This window comes from Ambystoma mexicanum, chromosome 4p (genome assembly GCF_040938575.1).
Source record: "Ambystoma mexicanum isolate Mex_15411 chromosome 4p, UKY_AmexF1_1, whole genome shotgun sequence".
Classification (NCBI taxonomy): domain Eukaryota; kingdom Metazoa; phylum Chordata; class Amphibia; order Caudata; family Ambystomatidae; genus Ambystoma; species Ambystoma mexicanum.
In genome coordinates, this window is record NC_090927.1 from 898,134,868 (window position 1) to 898,152,884 (window position 18,017).

The window sequence follows — 18,017 nt, forward strand, 5'->3', positions numbered from 1 at the left end:
AATGTAAACTTTGCATAATTAACTGCATTAGACAGAAGAAGGAACTCGCAGCTTGCGTCCAACTATGAGGGACCGCAACGCGTGAAGCACCATGGGTACAGAGCACGTCACACTAGTGATAGTATTACTGGCATGCCCTGTCGACAACCCTTTGAGTTTCGAAAACAAATCATGGAATATTATGCGGGTGCCAGTAGATGTCGGCCTATGCATAGCATGTGATCCAAGCAGATCCACAAGCCTTAAAAATATGTTTACCAGTTTTGCGTTATATCTAGCGTGCACATTCGCCTTCACTGCATATGGCTAGTGAACGGGGCTAGTGCCTAAAATTATATGGAGTGGGCCTGTCTGATCCCACTCCACATCTTTGGTGTCTGAAAGTCTGGGAGTGGGAAATGAGTAACCAACAGTGGTTCCAGAGTTGACCACTGCAGGCTGTTTCAAGAGTGCAGATTCTTGGTGGGCTTGGACTTGCTTCCAGCTATGATTTTGGATAAGAAGAGGACTCCTGCAGCCATTTCCTCAGATCAGCATTGGAGCAAAAATTCCTGTGTAGAGGAACAGCTGACTGAAGATCCAAATAATACTCCTGAAGAGGGCAGCAACCCTTCCTTCATCTAGGCAAGTGAAGCCCTAATGGACTACCTGATCTATGAAGGATCCAGCCGTCCAGAAAGTACCGACGTAAAGAAGAGCAGGGCGATGAAGTGCCTTGTGTGGAACCGATACAAACATACCAGCTATTTGAAGCTAGAAAGTCAATACGCCATAGAAAATAATGAAGGACTCCCCTCAATGTCAGTCCTGCCCCAGAGGAGCAATACGCTGGGGAGCAAAGCCGCGCAAAGAGGACGAACTGCAGACCTGAATGACTGGAATAGGAAGGCGGGGAAACGAGAAAGCGGGGATGAGCTCCGACTTACCTGAAAGCTGGGGAACCCAATGTCCGGTGGTAGAAAGGCAGCCACCAGAGTGGTCCAGACGAGACCCGCCATGCAGGGAGAAACCGGCATGGAGGAGCCACTGAGGTAAGACCACGAGAGCTCAGGGGAAAATGCCGAAGCTTACTAGTGTTGCAGAGGACCATAACCCTTGCGGGCCAAGTGGAAAGGTACACAGAGGGGAACCAGGAAGGCACTGGGAGACCCCAGAAGCAATGGTTGGGAGCAGTGCAGAATAATCTTCCTCAATCAAACGGAGACCAGTTGAGAACATAGTGGGTGAGAGAGCACCTCAAAGAGATTCGAAGAAAGGCCTGGCAGGCTAGTGAACCGGGCCTAGCTAAGACACTATAAAGCTGAGAGAGGGGTCTGGGACCCGAACCTTGAGAAACCAAGAGAGATGTACTTGCAAGATAACAGGTTAGTGAACCGGGCTTATGTAATACACATTACAGAGCTGAGAAGGGTGTCTGGGACCCACATGACGAGAAGAGACATCCAGGGAAAGAGAAAGAGATCCTTTGGCAGAAGTTATGAGAAGAAGAGAGGAAGGAAGATATATTCTTTGGCAGAAAATTGAACAAACAATAATAAGGCTGTTGAAATAGAATCCGAGAAAGGGAGACCCCTTCCCAATCTTGCTTTGGATCTTAGAACTTTGACAAACCACCTGAGAAGGTCTGGGAAGAGGGAGACCTCCTCCCAGTCTGTGGGGAACAATACAGAAAAGCATAGGAACGGGGGGCGCTGTTGAGCAGCCAATAAGATGGCCGCCTAGCTACAGAGCTGCGCGACCCACAGATAAACGTCGGCGGAATCCGGTCATCTCGACACCTAAAAACTACACCGGACAGTTCCCCTAACTACGGGACACATACTGCGTAAAAACTGCTACCTGCGGCTTGGCTGCGGCCGTGATACAGCCAACCATGCCGGCCAGCCCTGTACTCCCACTGGGCCTGCCTCCTGAAACTTGGGAGGGCGATGGCGCTTGAGCGGCCCCGAGATACACCGCTGCTGGGCCAGAGAGAAACTTGTCAACGGGCGGTGCAGCGCGACCGCCGTGGGACGAAGGACTGCACTGCTGCTCTGCGACACCAACTGGAGCTCCCTCCAATCTGCTGCCACGGGCCCTGCCAATGGCGGGCGGCACCGGTGAGTGCCCCGGGGAGTGTGTTGGTACACTGCCACCCCCTCTGCTGCCCTGCTGGAGCTCCTGCAGGCCCCTGCTGCATCTACAAGGTGGCTGCGGCTTGCTCCCCTTCCCCCTCAACCCTAGCAATACCTGCCGTCCCTTCCTGGGCGCGGCGGTCTGCGGCGACCCGCGCCTGAGCCCCGGATCTACGAGGGGACGCTTGCCGCAACCCGGTCACCCTGCCCCAACATCACTCACTGATCTCCCGGCCTCAGACTCCAGATCCGCTCATAGACAGTGGCTACAGCCTGGCCCCGGCGCCGGCTGAGGTGGCAAGAAACACAAGGACAAACCAGTTTCCCCAGCTCTCTCTCCCACGCGGCTGCTTCCTACACCAGATGGCTTCTACCCTCCACTTGCGGGGAATCTACCACAGGGGAGCTGGAACTGCACAGTACACCACAAGGGGTGAAGGCACCCGCTCCACCAGCGCCCGCAGCCTGCAGCAACAACATCTCTTCGCCCAGGTGGGCCCCCACACTAACCTCATGCACTGCATTTCGCCCAGAGAAGCCTAAATACCACCTAATGCGATACTGGCTTCACAGGAGCCCACCTGATTCCCCTCAGCTATCTCCACCCATTGCGCCAGCGGCTGTGGCGGGGCACCTGCTGGCCCACCATTATACAGCCCCCCTGGCCATCCCTTCTTCACAGCGCTCACTACCACTGCCCAGCCCTGAGCTGGCCACCCCCAACTGGTTGGGCCAAATACCTGCAATTACTAGGCGTGAATTGCCTGCACGCCAAACTACTGGCCTGCTACCACCCCCACTACAGGACTCCTGTACTACGGTCACCACCAAATCCGCCCAGTTGGGAGCTGCTCCCCATCGTAGCAATGTCCAACAGATCGCGAGCAGCTAACAAAGTAGGCGCCATGGATAAGTTCACCAAGGCAGCGCCCAGGGCGGACCAAGCGTCGTCCTCCATAGTACACGAAGATGGCGATATCCTGCCAGACCCACCTCAGCCTGACTTAACTATAATGATGGAATCCATGGCCAAAACTTTGCAGCCTTCCATGAAAAAAACTGGACGATATAAACGCAAATGTAGCCTCCCTTAGAGCCAAACTAGACCAACATGGGGCCAAACTCACAGAGGCAGAGCAAAGAATAGGAACCAACGAGGATAATGTTCATACCTTACAGAGCAGAGTCACAGAGCTCGTCCGCGACATGAAACAGATCAAAGCTAAGTGCGACAACCTCGAATCGAGGTCGCAAAGAAATAACATTCGCAGAGTGGGGGTTCCCGAATCCGCTCTGAAGGGTCGTATGGAAACCGCGGTCGAAAAACTTCCCAAAGACCTCCTAGATAACCCTGAGCTATCACCATTCTTCACTGTAGAAAGAGCACATCGCTCACTGGCACCCCAGCCTAAACCAGGAGACTTCCCCAAACCAATAATTGCAAAACTGCTACGCTACAAAGACAGAGACCATATACTTTGCTTGGCCAGAGAGAAAGGAGAACTAAGGCTGGACTCACAAATCATTAGGATTTTCCCCAACTTTTCTGTAGGGGTGCAGGTGGACGGATGCCAATTCGGAGGTGTTAAAAAGATGCTAAGAGAAAGGAAAACCGAGTATGCAATGCTCTTCCCGGCTCTCCTAAAATTCACTCACCGCAACAAGCTATACGTCTTCACGGTCCCGAATGAGGCAGTCAAATTTATCGAGGCACAAATCCCACTAGCGGATCCCACAGATGAACCAATGAACGACGACTGAGATCAAAGCTTGCATGACCCTACTGGAGGCCTCACCAACTGTGCCCCATCTAGAGACTGCCCCCCTTCCTCTGTACTATTCTGGGCCTTACACAGCCCCAACGGCTATATTCAAGAGCATGATTCGGGGAAGGGGGTACATCCCTAAAGTACCTGACCAAAATGGCAAACACTGGGCCTGACCTTTGACTCCTCAGCCTAACTGTTAGGCACCGAACTATGCCAGTAATTGCTCAGCTCTCAGGACCTAAGAACATACTTGTTTCATCAGCCGTTCAAAAGATTAATGATGTATCATCATCATAACATGCGTTAACAAATGTGGGACAGACGGCAGCGGTAGCCCCCACTGCAGCTGCAATACCTTCTAAGGTGGAGTGTTTATGTTTAAGCCCCTGTTGGGCTATCAGTCAAGCGTCACCAAATTGGGAACGGCACACAGTTGGTTGCTTTAGGGGTGGGTATTATTACACTGCTAGTTTGTTCCGGGCGGTGAGGGCAGGGGGTGTTGAAGTTGGGGAATGTTATCAAAAAATAGGCAGAAAAGGAATGACTGGTCTTGGAGAGGCGCATCCGCGCCACGGTTGCACATGTGTTGGTAAACAGAGGCAGATCCTTTAGTCCCTTTAGTTGGGATGTCCCATGAACTGTCAGCATGGCTATTAAAATGATGACATGGAATATTCGGGGATTGACGAATTTTACAAAGTCCCGTAGGATCACAGCATATGCACAAAGACACGGAATCAAGGTACTCCTGTTGCAGGAGACGCACGCTCTGAAACTCCTATCATCCAACCTTGCACAGTCCTGGGGCCCCAACAGATTCTATACCCAATTCTCCACTCAATCCAGAGGAGTCCTGACTCTCATCCAAAAATCGTTAAAATGTGTACTCTATACATCCCACATCAACACGGGTTTGGCAGACATGTGATCCTCCACTGCACTCAGGCTAACGAGGAATGCTTTCTCGTGAACTCATACGGTCCCAACACTGACTCCCCGGAATTTATAGATGCCGTGACCGCCATCCTCATGAGATCTGTGGAAGTTCACATTATATGGGGGGGGGGGGGACATGAACCTTATACTTGACAATGTCCTAGAGAGGACAACCACAACCCACAAGGTCATGTCTTGAGCCGCCAAACGACTCCTTACACACAAACTCCCTGAATTTACACGATGTGCGGCGAACGCTTCATCCGCAAGACAGACTACACTTTCTATTCCACAGTACACGACAGCTCTTCGAGAATAGACATGTTCTTACTCTCGGGGTGCCGAGTGGGCAGGGTGTCGGACGTTAAGATACTCGCACGCACGCTCTCTGACCACTCCCCCGTGCTGCTGCAGATCCAAGTGGGTAACACTTTGGCAGCCTGCCCAGCCTGCCGCTTTAAATCTGAGGCTCTCTCTGACATCGTCTTTAAAGCTGAGATCCTGTCGGACATAAACACCTTTTTCGAGAACAACAACATGCATGACACACCCGAGGGGACGCGCTGGGAGGCATTTAAAGTATACATCAGAGGGATGTGCATCTCAAGGGAGGCTGGGGTTCTCAAAGCCATAAGGCAGGCCCTAAACAGCTCTGAAACAAAGCCAACAGCATGCTTCTGCGCCAGCTCCGGCAATCCTAGCAAAAATCAGAACAGAACTAGAACTGTTTGAATCTCACGCCCTGAGCGAGGTGCGGTACTTTGCTCGCCCCGTGGCTGCTCGACGGTACAGTGAGGGTGACAGACCCAGTAGAACCCTAGCCAAATTAGTACGAGTGGAGGGAGGCAGATCCCGAATAGATAGCATCTTAGACGAACATGGCCCACGACACTGGTCTGACCAACTGTTAGGGAGAATTCTCTGTTAAGGCTAATTTCCCAAACCTAGCGAGCCCACCAGCAGCTTTGCTGGATTTTTGGGGTTTATTTTTTTCTCCTGCTAAGAGTGAGACTCTTTTTCTCCCACTCTTAGGCATGATTTGAGAATGTACTTTGATTATGTAATGTGTTTAATGGGCTATGGGGTCTTTTACTCCATAGGGCTTCATGTGTTTTTGGTATGTGTGTTACACAGCACCCTCAGTGCAGTAACACAGGGGTGTCATAGTGACCCCCAAACATAGACTCCATACCCTGGGACTGACTACTGTCTCCCAGGGCATGTAAAGTCACCATTGGCTTTACTAGTCTCAAATTGTGAACAGAACCAGTACAAACCATCATATTGTGGAAGTACTGGTAGGGATAATTTGATTGCCCCTGGGTCTGTTTTCCAAGGGGGCAATGTCCAGTCCCCCCTTGTCGAGTTTCTGACTGGTGGCAGTGGATACCACGCAAAATATTACACCAGAATATTTCCTATGGGATTTTCCCATTCATTTTAAACGCACCACTTTTTGGTGCAATGTTAAAGATACCGCCGGGTTATTTATTTAATATATATCCCCCGGTTGGGTCTTTTTGCCAGGACTCGGTTTTAAAATGCCGTTTGGGTTTGCCTCTGAAACTCTACCCCAAGTCGAGCCCTTTGTTACACTTTTTGGCGGGCTTCTCCACAGAAGCCCTCCAAATGGTGCCACTCGGTCTGGGGTCAACAGGATGTGTGGGAGGGGGATTAGGCACCCTAGACTGAGTTGCCTTGGCAACTCAAGTCGCACTCTTGTGTGATTGGCCCAGTGGTGAGCTGCCCGGCTCACCACTTAGCATGTTTGAGGGACAGCTAGGCTGATGAATGGGGGTTTTGCTGCATAAAAGGAGGGCTGGACTGGAACTTCAGAAGTCGCCACAGGACCTAAAGAATCCGAAGAGGGGAGAAGCTGAGCCATCTACGACGACGACACCACTGGTGGAGCCCTGCTGTACAAACTCACCACTTCACCCGATGACAGAGGAGATCTTCTTCCAGGAGAGTCTTCTTCCCCTTGAGCTGGTGGGACCAACCAGTTTGCCTTTTTCGCCGTCCTGGATCGTCTCGTGGTCGAATCGCCGTGCCAAGCACCCCGGCGGCCGGATAGCCACGCTTCACCACTACTGCGAATAAAAGCATCGTACCTTTTAACCGGGAAACTCTGCGGCTGGTTTCTTCCCTGGCAGTGCAACGACCTCCAGCTTTCCTTCACGTCAAAATCATCTGTTCCCCTGGACGAAGCTCCGACTTACACCCGCTGCCAGGAACAACTGCCCCCGCTGGAGCTTTCTCACCATTTCAGGTACTGTGTCCCGCCTGGTCTCCCTTGCAACAGACTGTCCAAGGTGTCCCGTAAATCCATGACTCTCTATCCTGGGGTGACCTCGGACCTGCTAACATTACCTTTCTGACTTGATCCAACCTCTTGACTTTTCTGCAAAGACTTTGAGTGCATTTCCACTGTGTGATCTTGGGTACATTCTGCCTTGCTCTCTCCAAGAGTGGGCCTGGCCTATGAACGTTTTGCTCTACAGTAGACCCTGCCTTTCTTGACTTGCTGTGGTTTCTTAAAAAGTGTTGGTACTGTGTCTTTTTCCTATTCTGCCTTTTCTCTCCCTTTTTAAACAAATTATTGGAGTGCCATCTACGGTTACGCGCTCACCTCTGTTTTGCTAAATAAGTGGTGTCTTAACCTAGACGTGTCGAATAATTAACTAGGGAAGTGTATATACTTATAGTGACTGTGAACTTGCTTGACATATTAGTTCCAGTGTATTTTTACAGGTGTGTTTTTAAATAAATAATTATATACTTTTATACCAAAGCTCTGGTCAGTGTTTGCTTGTGCTACTGTATTTTTAGCCGTATTGTGTATACTCCATATACTGCCTAACTCTTCTTGAGAGAAGTCTGACTGCTCAGCCACAGCTACCAGGTAAATCTGGGTGGTGCATACTGCTACCAATTGGGTTTACTGCTTACTCCTGTAGTCTTAAACGTTTTGCAGTGGTCCCTACGGGAACTGCACAGGTTTCTGCCTAACACCAACCCATCACTGACACCTTTGCTAGCTTTTATGCCAGTCTATATGGCCCCCAGCAGGAACACAATGCTCACGACTTAGACGACCTGCTAGAACGCATCCCTATGACCCTCATCTCCCAGAGCACCAAGGAACAACTCGATGCCCCGTTCACCTTAGATGATATAGTCCAGGTAATCTCTGACCTTCCGAAAAATAAGGCCCCGGGTCCCGATGGGCTCACATCTGAGTTCTACCGGGAACACGTTGCCATCCTAGCTCCCATTCTGCACGGGGTCTGGACCGAATCACTCCGGTTAGCCTCCCTCCCCCACTCCTTAAGGGAAGCCCTAATCACCATCCTCCCCAAACCAGGGAAACCCCCAGATAAATGTGGTTCCTATAGGCCCTTATCCCTTATCAACACGGACATGAACATTTTTGCTAAAATAATTGCGAATAGATTTCTTCCATTTATGCCCCACCTGGTCCACGCAGACCAAAGTGAATTTGTTCCTGGCCGCTCTACTGCACTCAATATCCGCCGATTATTCAATATAATGTCCAGAATTGACCCGAAGGCGGACGCAGTGGTGGTCACGCTAGACGCCCAGAAGGCATTTGACATGGTTTCATGGAAATACTTATGGGCCGTGCTGGGAAAAATGGGAATAGGACCAAACATGATCTCCTACATAAAACTGCTATACACTGATCCAATGGCCAGGGTGCTTGTCAACTCCATGGTCTCCTCTCCCTTTGCGCTACACAGGGGTACCCGCCAGGGATGTCCGTTCTCCCCCATCCTTTTCGCGCTCGCCATTGAACCCATGGCAGACCACGTTAGGGCCCGACACACCCGCAAAGGAAATCCTCTCACTGTATGCCGATGACGTACTTCTACATGTCAGAAACCCCTCCACACACCTGAACCCGATCATCCGAGACATAACAAAAATAGGAACATACTCTGGCTTTACCGTCAACTATTCTAAATCCGAAATATTCCACCTTACTGCGGCAACCCAGCAACCATCATGTGAATTTCCCTACGCTGGTCCACGGGGGGGCATCAAGTACCTAGGGGTGCAAGTGGCACTAACAAAAGATTCCTTACTGGAGGATAACTACGAAACAACTGCACAGCTCATTGAATCCAAGATGCTTAAATGGCGTAGCCTCCCTCTGTCCCTGGCGGGCAGACTGTCCCTAGTAAAAATGATTGCAGTCCCTAAGCTTCTCTATATCTTTGCCAACGTACCAGTGTGGCCCGGGAAGCAATATTTCAAAAGGCTCCACGCGGCGTGCGCCCAATTCCTCTGGCATTCCGGAGCTGTCCGCAAGAAGTGGCAACATATGACCCCCTCCCTACGAAAAAGGGGGGTTTACAGCCCCAGACCTAACCCTGTTCTGGATTGCGCCACAGGCCCAACACGCCACGCACTGGTACACACACTTAAACCCGCCCCCCACGTCAAATTAGAGAAACTGGCAGGGGATGGGACCAACATCATGACCGTATTACTACACCACACGTTCCGGACAGACGCCCCAGCAGACCCTGCGGCCACCACGATCAGAGCATGGAATAGGATTTTGAGACCGACACAAGAGCATCACCCATACTATAAATGGCTACCCATCTGACAATTCCCAGGACTCTCCCCCACGCACGACCAGCATTTCATGCGACACTGGGAGGCCCTGGGATATCGAGTACTACCTGATCTATATCCCGACGGTAAATTCATCACCACCCAAACGTGGCAGCCCGAGCACTCCAACTCAGCGCTTGAGCTACTACAATACTTCAGGCTAAGAGCGGTGGTCCGTGCAATATGGCCCTCCTACCCAGGCGAGCCCCCAGACTCACCAAAACTCCAATACATAGCAAACTCTATAGGGGGTAGGGGCATAATATCCTCTTTGTATAAAATGCAGCTGGAAAAGCGAGAGGACACATCCCTTAAACCACGGGAAGCTTGGGCTACAGAGCTGGAGATAGAAATCACTGATATGTGGAACAAAATGTGCGCGCACACGCGCAAAGTCTCCCTTAGCACTAGATTCTGCTGCATACAATATGAACTCCTCAACAGACTATTACACACCGCACAGAGTAGCAAGATTTACACACACCCCGGCCCACACATTCCCAAAATGTAACTCTGAAGAGGCAGATCACATGCATATGTTTTGGTCCTGTACTGCGCCTAGGGCGTTCTGGCTGGAGGTAACGAAAGCGCCCCCAGTAGACCTTGACCCGCTAGCCCTACTGTTTGGAATATGGTCCGGAGAAAATGCAAAAAAATTAAATATAAGTGCTATTGTCGCTAAAAGATGCATTTTACAAGGTTGGAAGCGCCGCTCCCCACCCCCCACCCTCGAGATGTGGTTGAAAGCCCTCACATGGGTACAAATCCTGGATCCCTGCCCACGCCATCTCGCCCAAAGAATGTGTGGACAGAATTCTGCAGCTATCTGAAAAATAGAGGCATGGTTGAGTGGAGCTCCACCCGCCCGCCAGGTCCGCACAACGCATCACCATACGTACTGCGCTCCTCGCGCCCCATCGTGTTGTCAATCATCCCCCCTCCCCATTTTGAGCTGTATCCAAAAGTGCATGATGTAATGCCCAATGCGACACTGTGATTTCTGTTTATCTCTGTGGAAGATATGCTATACCAGTCTTAATTTCCTGCCAATAAACAAAAGTTTAAAAAAAAAAAAAGCATAATAACGTCTAGGGGAAGAAGGATATTCCCCCATCATTTATGAACTTCCTAAAACATCCCAAAGGAGGGAGTCATCCTGATATAAGCTGGGTGTAGTCTACTGTAGAGGTTTATTTTTAAGCGTAAGGGACAGAAATATGTTTGGCACATACGACCATGGACTATTTGCTTTTGACTGGCATTCTGACGTTATCCTTTGTTTTGGTTGAGGCAGGGAAACCCCTCCTAGTTATACTGACATTAACGTGTTTTCCTTATTTTCTGTTCAATACATTTCTGCCAACAAACATGCCACTATTGTGTCCCACGTGTACTTCTGCACCTTTACAACTGCCATGTGTGACAATATGTAAATCAGATGAATCAATAATTCAAGACTAAACAAAAAGGAATCATTTTTAAATGCATTTTCCATTGAATTATTGTTTATAACATACCATTGTGCACAGCCCACATAATGCGAAAAGCTGGACCACCAATCTCATCAAAGGGTTTTCTTCGGGTTATCACTTCCCAAAGGATAATGCCCCAACTAAACACATCACACTTTTCACTGTAGTTGCTTCCTAAAGAGAAATCACAGGTTTAGTTGGATTGGGAACAGCTTACGCAAACATTTTGCATGCTAAAGAAGGCAATCTAAATCCAATCAAATGCAAGTGCATTAAACAAATTCTATCTTCAAGCTAGCCAACACATACTACAGGGGTCGAAATTGTAATTCATGGAGCAGGAGCTGTAAGTAGATTCAGGATGTCAGGATTATCCTCACTAGGAGCAACTCATCGTGAACCAGGAGCTTATAAAGTTCAGTCTCACAAATGGAGTGCCAGAAAGATAGTACAAATTGCTTTTCAAACTGCAGCAGGCACCCGAAAATGCACGTCTTAAATCCCTCTTTCCATTGCAGTGCTGCTGTGTCTTTTACACTGGTGCTCACGGTTTCTGTTGAACCCTCTGTCACTGGCCTTATTGCTTTGCATGTCTTCACTTTTGACATTCTCTTTTATTGTGTTCCCCGTTATTTATTTTACATTTCTTTTTTGGAGGTTTGTCAATCTTTCTTCTACCTCTCATTTAGTCTTTACCTATCTTTGCCACTATAGCTATTGCTGCCTTACTCTGTTAATATCTCTTTACTGCCACAGGTTTACCTCTGCTGACACCAGTTTCTCTGATGTGAACTTTTGCAATCTCGTTCTCTCTGCTGCTGCAGAATGAGATACTAATACAAAACCTGCAACAAATCGAGCTTCCAGGTGATTATCAACTATAACTTTGTGTCCAGTGCATATACCCATTCATTCTTTACATGTCTTCTCTACAGGTTTTCTAATGGGCCTTTTCATGCACATTCCCAGACACACAGAATTAATGTCAGATAGGTACATTTGTGTTGCACAATTTGGCTTCGGGAGCCAAAACACAGCTCCTGGTAGCTGCTGGTGTCAAGCTAACCAAGCTCTTGTAGGCCCTACCCAGGGGCTAAACAGATCCCAGCAATTTTGAACTAATTCACAGATAACAGTTCAGTTTGATTTCAGATGTTCAAAGCTTCACAATTATTAATTTCAGCGATAACGTATGGCTATGCACTTTCATGAATCAATTATGGCTAACCTTTGAAAGTTCTCTAGTAATTCCACCTCAGAATGATCTGGTTGGCAACAGCCCACTGCTACTCAAACTTGCAGCTAGCTATCGTGAATAGACATTAACAGCCGACTCGTCAAACAATGGTTATGGCAATAAGTAAGGACAGAGTTTTATCAGGCACTCAAGAACATACTTGATCTCAGACAACATTGTTGACAATTGTGAACACCACCTCTAGAGATTAGGTTTGGGACAAGAGTCAGACTTTTAAAAGCTTGGGTTGACTTTCCAGCCCAATATATAGAATATATAGAACCGGCATCCTATGTGGATATGACGAAGGGAAACAAGAAGCTATTGAACTTGCAGGTAACATTTAAACACATTGGAACACATTGGAGGAACATCCAATCGAAAGAACGTTACCAGTTGGTAAGTAACTTCAGGGTTGGCTCTAGGTATGGAAACAGCCTGTGCTAGGCTCCTCTGTTGTCCAGGACTAGTGAGTTATTTTGGTATTTGCAAGATCACCGGAGCTGCTGGGGTTAAGCCAGTACCCCAATTTGAGTAGAATTAAAAAGGTTTTTCTCCTGGCTATCTTGTTCAGTAGTTGAAATAATATTTATAACACTTTAGTTAGTGCGATACAGGATTTGCTTTTATTAGTGATAGTGTTGAATTGTTTCTTCATATTACATCAGATAAGCGTTAGGTACACTTTAGGGCATTAGTGCGCCCTGTTTGTCAGCCGACACGTGTTTCGACCCTTGGGTCTTTATCAAGGCTATTGTCAATGGGTCTTGAGCCCCATGTGGGGTCCTGGTCCCGATACGGATGCTGTCCCGTTGGCAGTCGTGGCGCCTGTTGGGCCCTGTAAGCAGCTGTTTCCTAGGTCCGTACGGCTCCTGTGAAGCCTATTGACAATAGCCTTGATAAAGACCCATGGGTCGAAACACGACCTGACGAACCTGACACCCCCTCTCGAGACAGCAGATCCTCTCGGTAGGGAAGACGGCATGGAGGGCAGATGTATAATTCTAGAAGGTCCGGGTACCATGCTCTCCTGGCCCAATCCGGAGCAATGAGGATTATGTGGGATCCGAACCTCCGTAACACTTGAGGAATGACAGTGACTGGAGGAAACGCGTACAGCAGTGGGAATGACCAATCCACTACGAATGCATCTAAGGCTCCTCTCTGAGGAAATTCCCTTGAGCAGAATCTCTCACTTCCGGTTGGCACTGGTGGCGAACAGATCCACTTGTGGGGTTCTCCAAAGGGCGCAGATCTCCAGAAGGACTTCCTGAGCCAACTCCCACTCGTGAGAGATCGTGCTCTGCCTGCTCAGAGCATCCGCCGCCGCATTTTCGTCTCCGGCTAGATGTACTGCCGAGAGCGAAATTCCCTGCTGGATGGCCCAGAACCAGAGCTGCATTGCCTCTCTTCACAATGGGAGTGACCCTACCCCCACTTTCTTGTTGAGGTAATGCAGGTCCACTGTGTTGTCCGTCAATGATCAGGACACTCTTCCCCCGCACAGACGGCAGAAAAGCCTTCAGGGCTAGCGTGATGGCCCTCAGTTCCAACAGGCTGATGTGGAGTTTGAACTCCGACGGAGACCAACGACCAATGGCGGTCAAGTAGTCAGCATGAACGCCCCATCCTGTGAGGGAAGCATCGGTCACTACAGTCACCTCCGGCCATGGTTGCCAAAACGGCTCCCCCTTCATCAGGTTCCCTTCGTTGGCCCACCACAGAAGATCCTGGGAGACCGAGATTGGAATCTGAACGGGATCCAACATCTTGCATGAGAACTGTGACCACTCCATCTTGGAGGACACATTGCAGGGATCTCATCCTCAGCCTGGCCTTTGGCACCAGAAAAATGCAGGATGCCATGAGGCCGAGCAACCTTAAGAATTTGAAAGCTGGGAGACTCTGGGCATGTCCACCATCTGCACAATGTGATGAGCCCTCACCTTGGGAGGCGAGCACTTCCCCAAGGACGCTGTTGGGAAGGTGTCAGATGCGACTTCTTGAAATTTAGAGAGAAGCCTAACCTGTGGAGGGAGCGGCAGGTTAGACGGAGGTGATCCAATGCTTGCTCGGGAGAACGTGCACAAATCAGCCAGTCGTCCAGGTAGGGGTAGACGTGAATCCCCCCCCTCGCCTGAGATACGCTGCCACCACCACCATTAGCTTGGTCAATCCGAATGGCAGGACCCAAAACTGAAAGTGCAAGTCACCAGCCGCAAACTCAGGTACTTTCTGTGATTGGGATGAATCAGCACATGAATGTAAGCATCCTGTAGGTCCAGAGACACCAACCAATCCTGAAGTTGAAGGGCCTGGAGGACTTGAGAAAGAGTGACCATCTTGAACTTGTCCTTCCTGAGAAGTTTGTTCAACCAATGCAAGTCCAGGATGGGTATCCATCCCCAGTCTTTCTTTGAATCAATAAATAAGGGGAATACCATCCCTTGTTCCTCTCAGCTACAGGCACCAGTTCTATAGCGCCTTTCTCTAGCAAGGTCAAGCTTTCCTGCCCAAGGAGCGGATCTGGAAGCTTCAAAGAGAGATTTTAGGAAGGGACGGCAGTAGCCGTGGGCTATGGAATCTAGAACCCACACATCTGAGGTAATAACTCGCCATTCTTTGAGATGCTAAGACAGTCTGCCCCCAACCGGCGAACCATGGGACATGGCCTCATGACTGTTTTGGAGCGGCTGCGGCAGCGCCTGAAAGCAAAGGGGCAGCTGCCTTGCCACCTCGATTTCCCCGACCACCACTGTTACTTTTACGCCGACCTCTTTGACTGGTGGCTCCTCTCATTCTACCAAAGGAGGAGTAGCAACGAAAAAAACCTCTCCTCCACTGCTTTCCCCTAGGACGAAAAGGCAGAGAGGTTGACGCAGACCTGCGCTTAAGGATTTTGCAGCAGCTTTTGAGGTCTGCAACCTCTCAAGGCTCTCGTCAGCCTTGCTGCCAAACAAATGCGCGCCATCAAAGGGCATGTTCAAAAGACGGGCTTGCACATCCGGGACAAAACCAGACAACCGCAACCACGCAAATCTGTGTATAACGGTGCTCGCAGCCATGGACCGGCTAACACCATCTGCCGTGTCCAAACCCAACTGAAGGGATTCACATATGGCATCCTTGCCATCTTGCACAAGAGCAAGGAACCCATCCCTCTATTCCCCCTCGGGAATATGCTCAGCCGCAAGAGAAACAGTTCCACAGAGTGTGTGAAAATTTTGCCAAGGCACAAGTGGAGTTGGCCGATTTTAGCACCATACTCCGCGCAGAAAACACCTTGTGTGCACAACCGTAAAAGCGTTTGTCGTTCTCATCAGGAAGGATGGTACGGTACGCCGCCTGCCTCGAGGTGGCCGTAGCTGTCTGAACCGCCAAACTCTCGGGAGGGGGGTGAGTGGATAGGTAGCTGGGGTCGCTACCGGAAGGGCAGTATTTTTTGGTTAACTATTTGTTAACAGCCAGAAGAGATTCCGGTGACGGCCAAGCAGCCGTCACCCTTTTCTGTAAGGTCAGATGAAAAGGTAACACCGGGTCAGAGGACAGACCTTGATCTAAAATGTCAGATCATCTTGCACAAAAGCTTCAAGAGGACTGGACCTGCCCAGATACTCTGTGACCCTAGCCATGAGCCTCTGGTAGGACGACTCAGCATGAGTCCCAGGCTCAGGCTTGCCAAATTCCACTTCTGGTGAAGTGTCCAGGCCACTAGCGTCAACTCTTCCAACTGGCTATTCCCTGAAAAGACGGGAGCTACATCAAGCTCAACAGGGTAAAGACCAAAATCTTACCTCTCCTCCTCCTCATAGATGTCATCCAGAGGGAGGTAAAAATCCTGTCTCGGAACAGCCGAGGGTCTGGAATCCATAACAGGCCTGACAGACTTGGTAGTAGCCTTCCTTGGAGGATCCCCAGTACCAGGGATCTCCGATGGTAAATTTCAGCCAAAAAGCCCCAAAGGCGTCGACTGCGCATACGAAGGCAAAGTTTCGACGTCCGTATCAGACGGACACAGCGCCGACGGCGTTGACGCCGCCTTCGAGCCCTCAGCAGGTTTCTGTGGTATCGCTGGGGACGAGGACCGAGACCTGAAAGCATGACTTTTGCGACCATCCTGAGCCTTGTCTGAACGGGACCCGGAAGGTCCCCTATGAGGATCGCACCGAGGACCCGAGCCCGAATGCATACGAGCCACGGATTGAGAGTGTTCCTTGCCGGCTTCGTTAGAAGCACGGACGGAACTGTGCCCTGCGATTGGAAAATCGCCAACATCTGCTCCCTAAAGGCAGCCCAATTCCTCCGAAGTCAAGGACTTAGTTGGACAAGCTACTTTCCTCTCTGCGCTATCCTCCGAGGACGACAGGGAAGGCGACCGGTGACAGCGCTTCCTAGAATGCCGAGACGAGGACGAATGGCGGGAACCACTCCGGGACCGAGACCCCCGGGACTCCTTCCGACGCAGAGTGTCACCCCTCGAATCGTCAGTGGACATACCCTTGGACTTGGATTTACGAGACTTACTGGGTTTCAAACTCCTACTTAAAGCTTTCCCTTACGCTCCTGCAAGGCCTTAGCAGGTAGCAACTGGCATTTGGAACAGTCTGTGTCTTGACTCTCACCCAAGCACCACAAACAAATGCTATGCGGGTCGGTAATCGACATTTTCGACTTGCAGTCTGCAAGTCTTGAAGCCAGACTGCATAGTTGGAGGGGTTGAAGAAGACGACATTCACTAGGAATACAAGAGGCGCGCCGAGTCCCCGAAGCAAACACGTTTGCAGAAAAAACGGAACTGAGGCTACGTGCGCCGTGTGTCCTATTTATGACATCTAGTGACGTCACCCTCGACAGAGGCCTTCGAGGGACATCGACCTGATGTCATCGACGCAGGATGCCCTCTGCCGAAAAAGCTTCCGTAGTACACAGCTGTGGACATTACATGTGAAAGATGTGGAATACGTTGGAGGACACAATCCATTCGAAAGAGGTTATATTGAGAAGAGCGAGTAATTGCAAATCAAAGTGGTCCTGCGACTGAGCAAAATTCCACGAGAGGCGAAAGTCTTCGATTTTTGAAGTAAAGAAAGCTTGGCAAAGTAAATAAAGTTGGTACGAGCCCAGCAGAGGGAGATCAATTGAAAGCTTTGTGTTAAAGTGGGTCGAGGGGGACCCGGCTTCAAGAGAAAATCACCCGAGAATTTATACATCTGAAATCCTAAGAAGAAAGGAACTTTGATATTTGTCGTGTTGCATCAGGCCCTCTGAAATAAGAGACTTTGAATGGCAAAGAGACTTTGGCACAGAAGGCCCTGATGTTGAAGTTTTGAACTGCATCCTCCTGCTAGAGAAGCCAGAGACTGTGCTAAGCTCGAGTGTGCCACCTTGTTCCGTGCTGAAAACGTGGGGAAGCAAAGCCAACGGCTTGAATATCCTGACATATCATTTTTGAACACTTTTCTTTTGCATAATCTTGTTTCCGACACTATTTGTATTTAGAAGTAAGGATTGTCACTAGGTTTATTAGTATAGGTCCTTTTATTTTGACAGACTCGACTAGGAATGCGTTATTATTGGATGGTCATAGTTTGCTCCCATCTTTCGATTTAGGATTAGATAGGTGTTTTTCAAACCCAACTGAAGTTCAATAAACACCCTTGAACTGTGATCACTTGTTTCTGCCTTCACTGTTTGATACCCTGCCTTTGTTACAGTGCTGACAACTAAGGGAAATGTACTGAAGCATGACTGAGTTAATCATACCCACAAAAGAGACAACTTTGTGGCCAACCACCCATCCATACATACATACAGATTCTTAAGGGATGTATTCACTGAGCCTGCT

General features: G+C 49.5%; 1 protein-coding gene across 14 annotated transcripts in view; it reads right to left on the reverse strand.

Moving 5' to 3' along the window:
• MAP3K7 (mitogen-activated protein kinase kinase kinase 7) overlaps nt 1-18,017 on the reverse strand; it is a 1,005,666-nt gene that overhangs the window by 656,159 nt on the left and 331,490 nt on the right. For all 14 annotated transcript variants that reach the window (XM_069606471.1, XM_069606465.1, XM_069606460.1 and 11 more), the window contains exon 7: nt 10,981-11,109. In XM_069606471.1, coding sequence (XP_069462572.1) covers nt 10,981-11,109 — 129 coding nt within the window. The remainder of the gene's footprint in view (nt 1-10,980; nt 11,110-18,017) is intronic.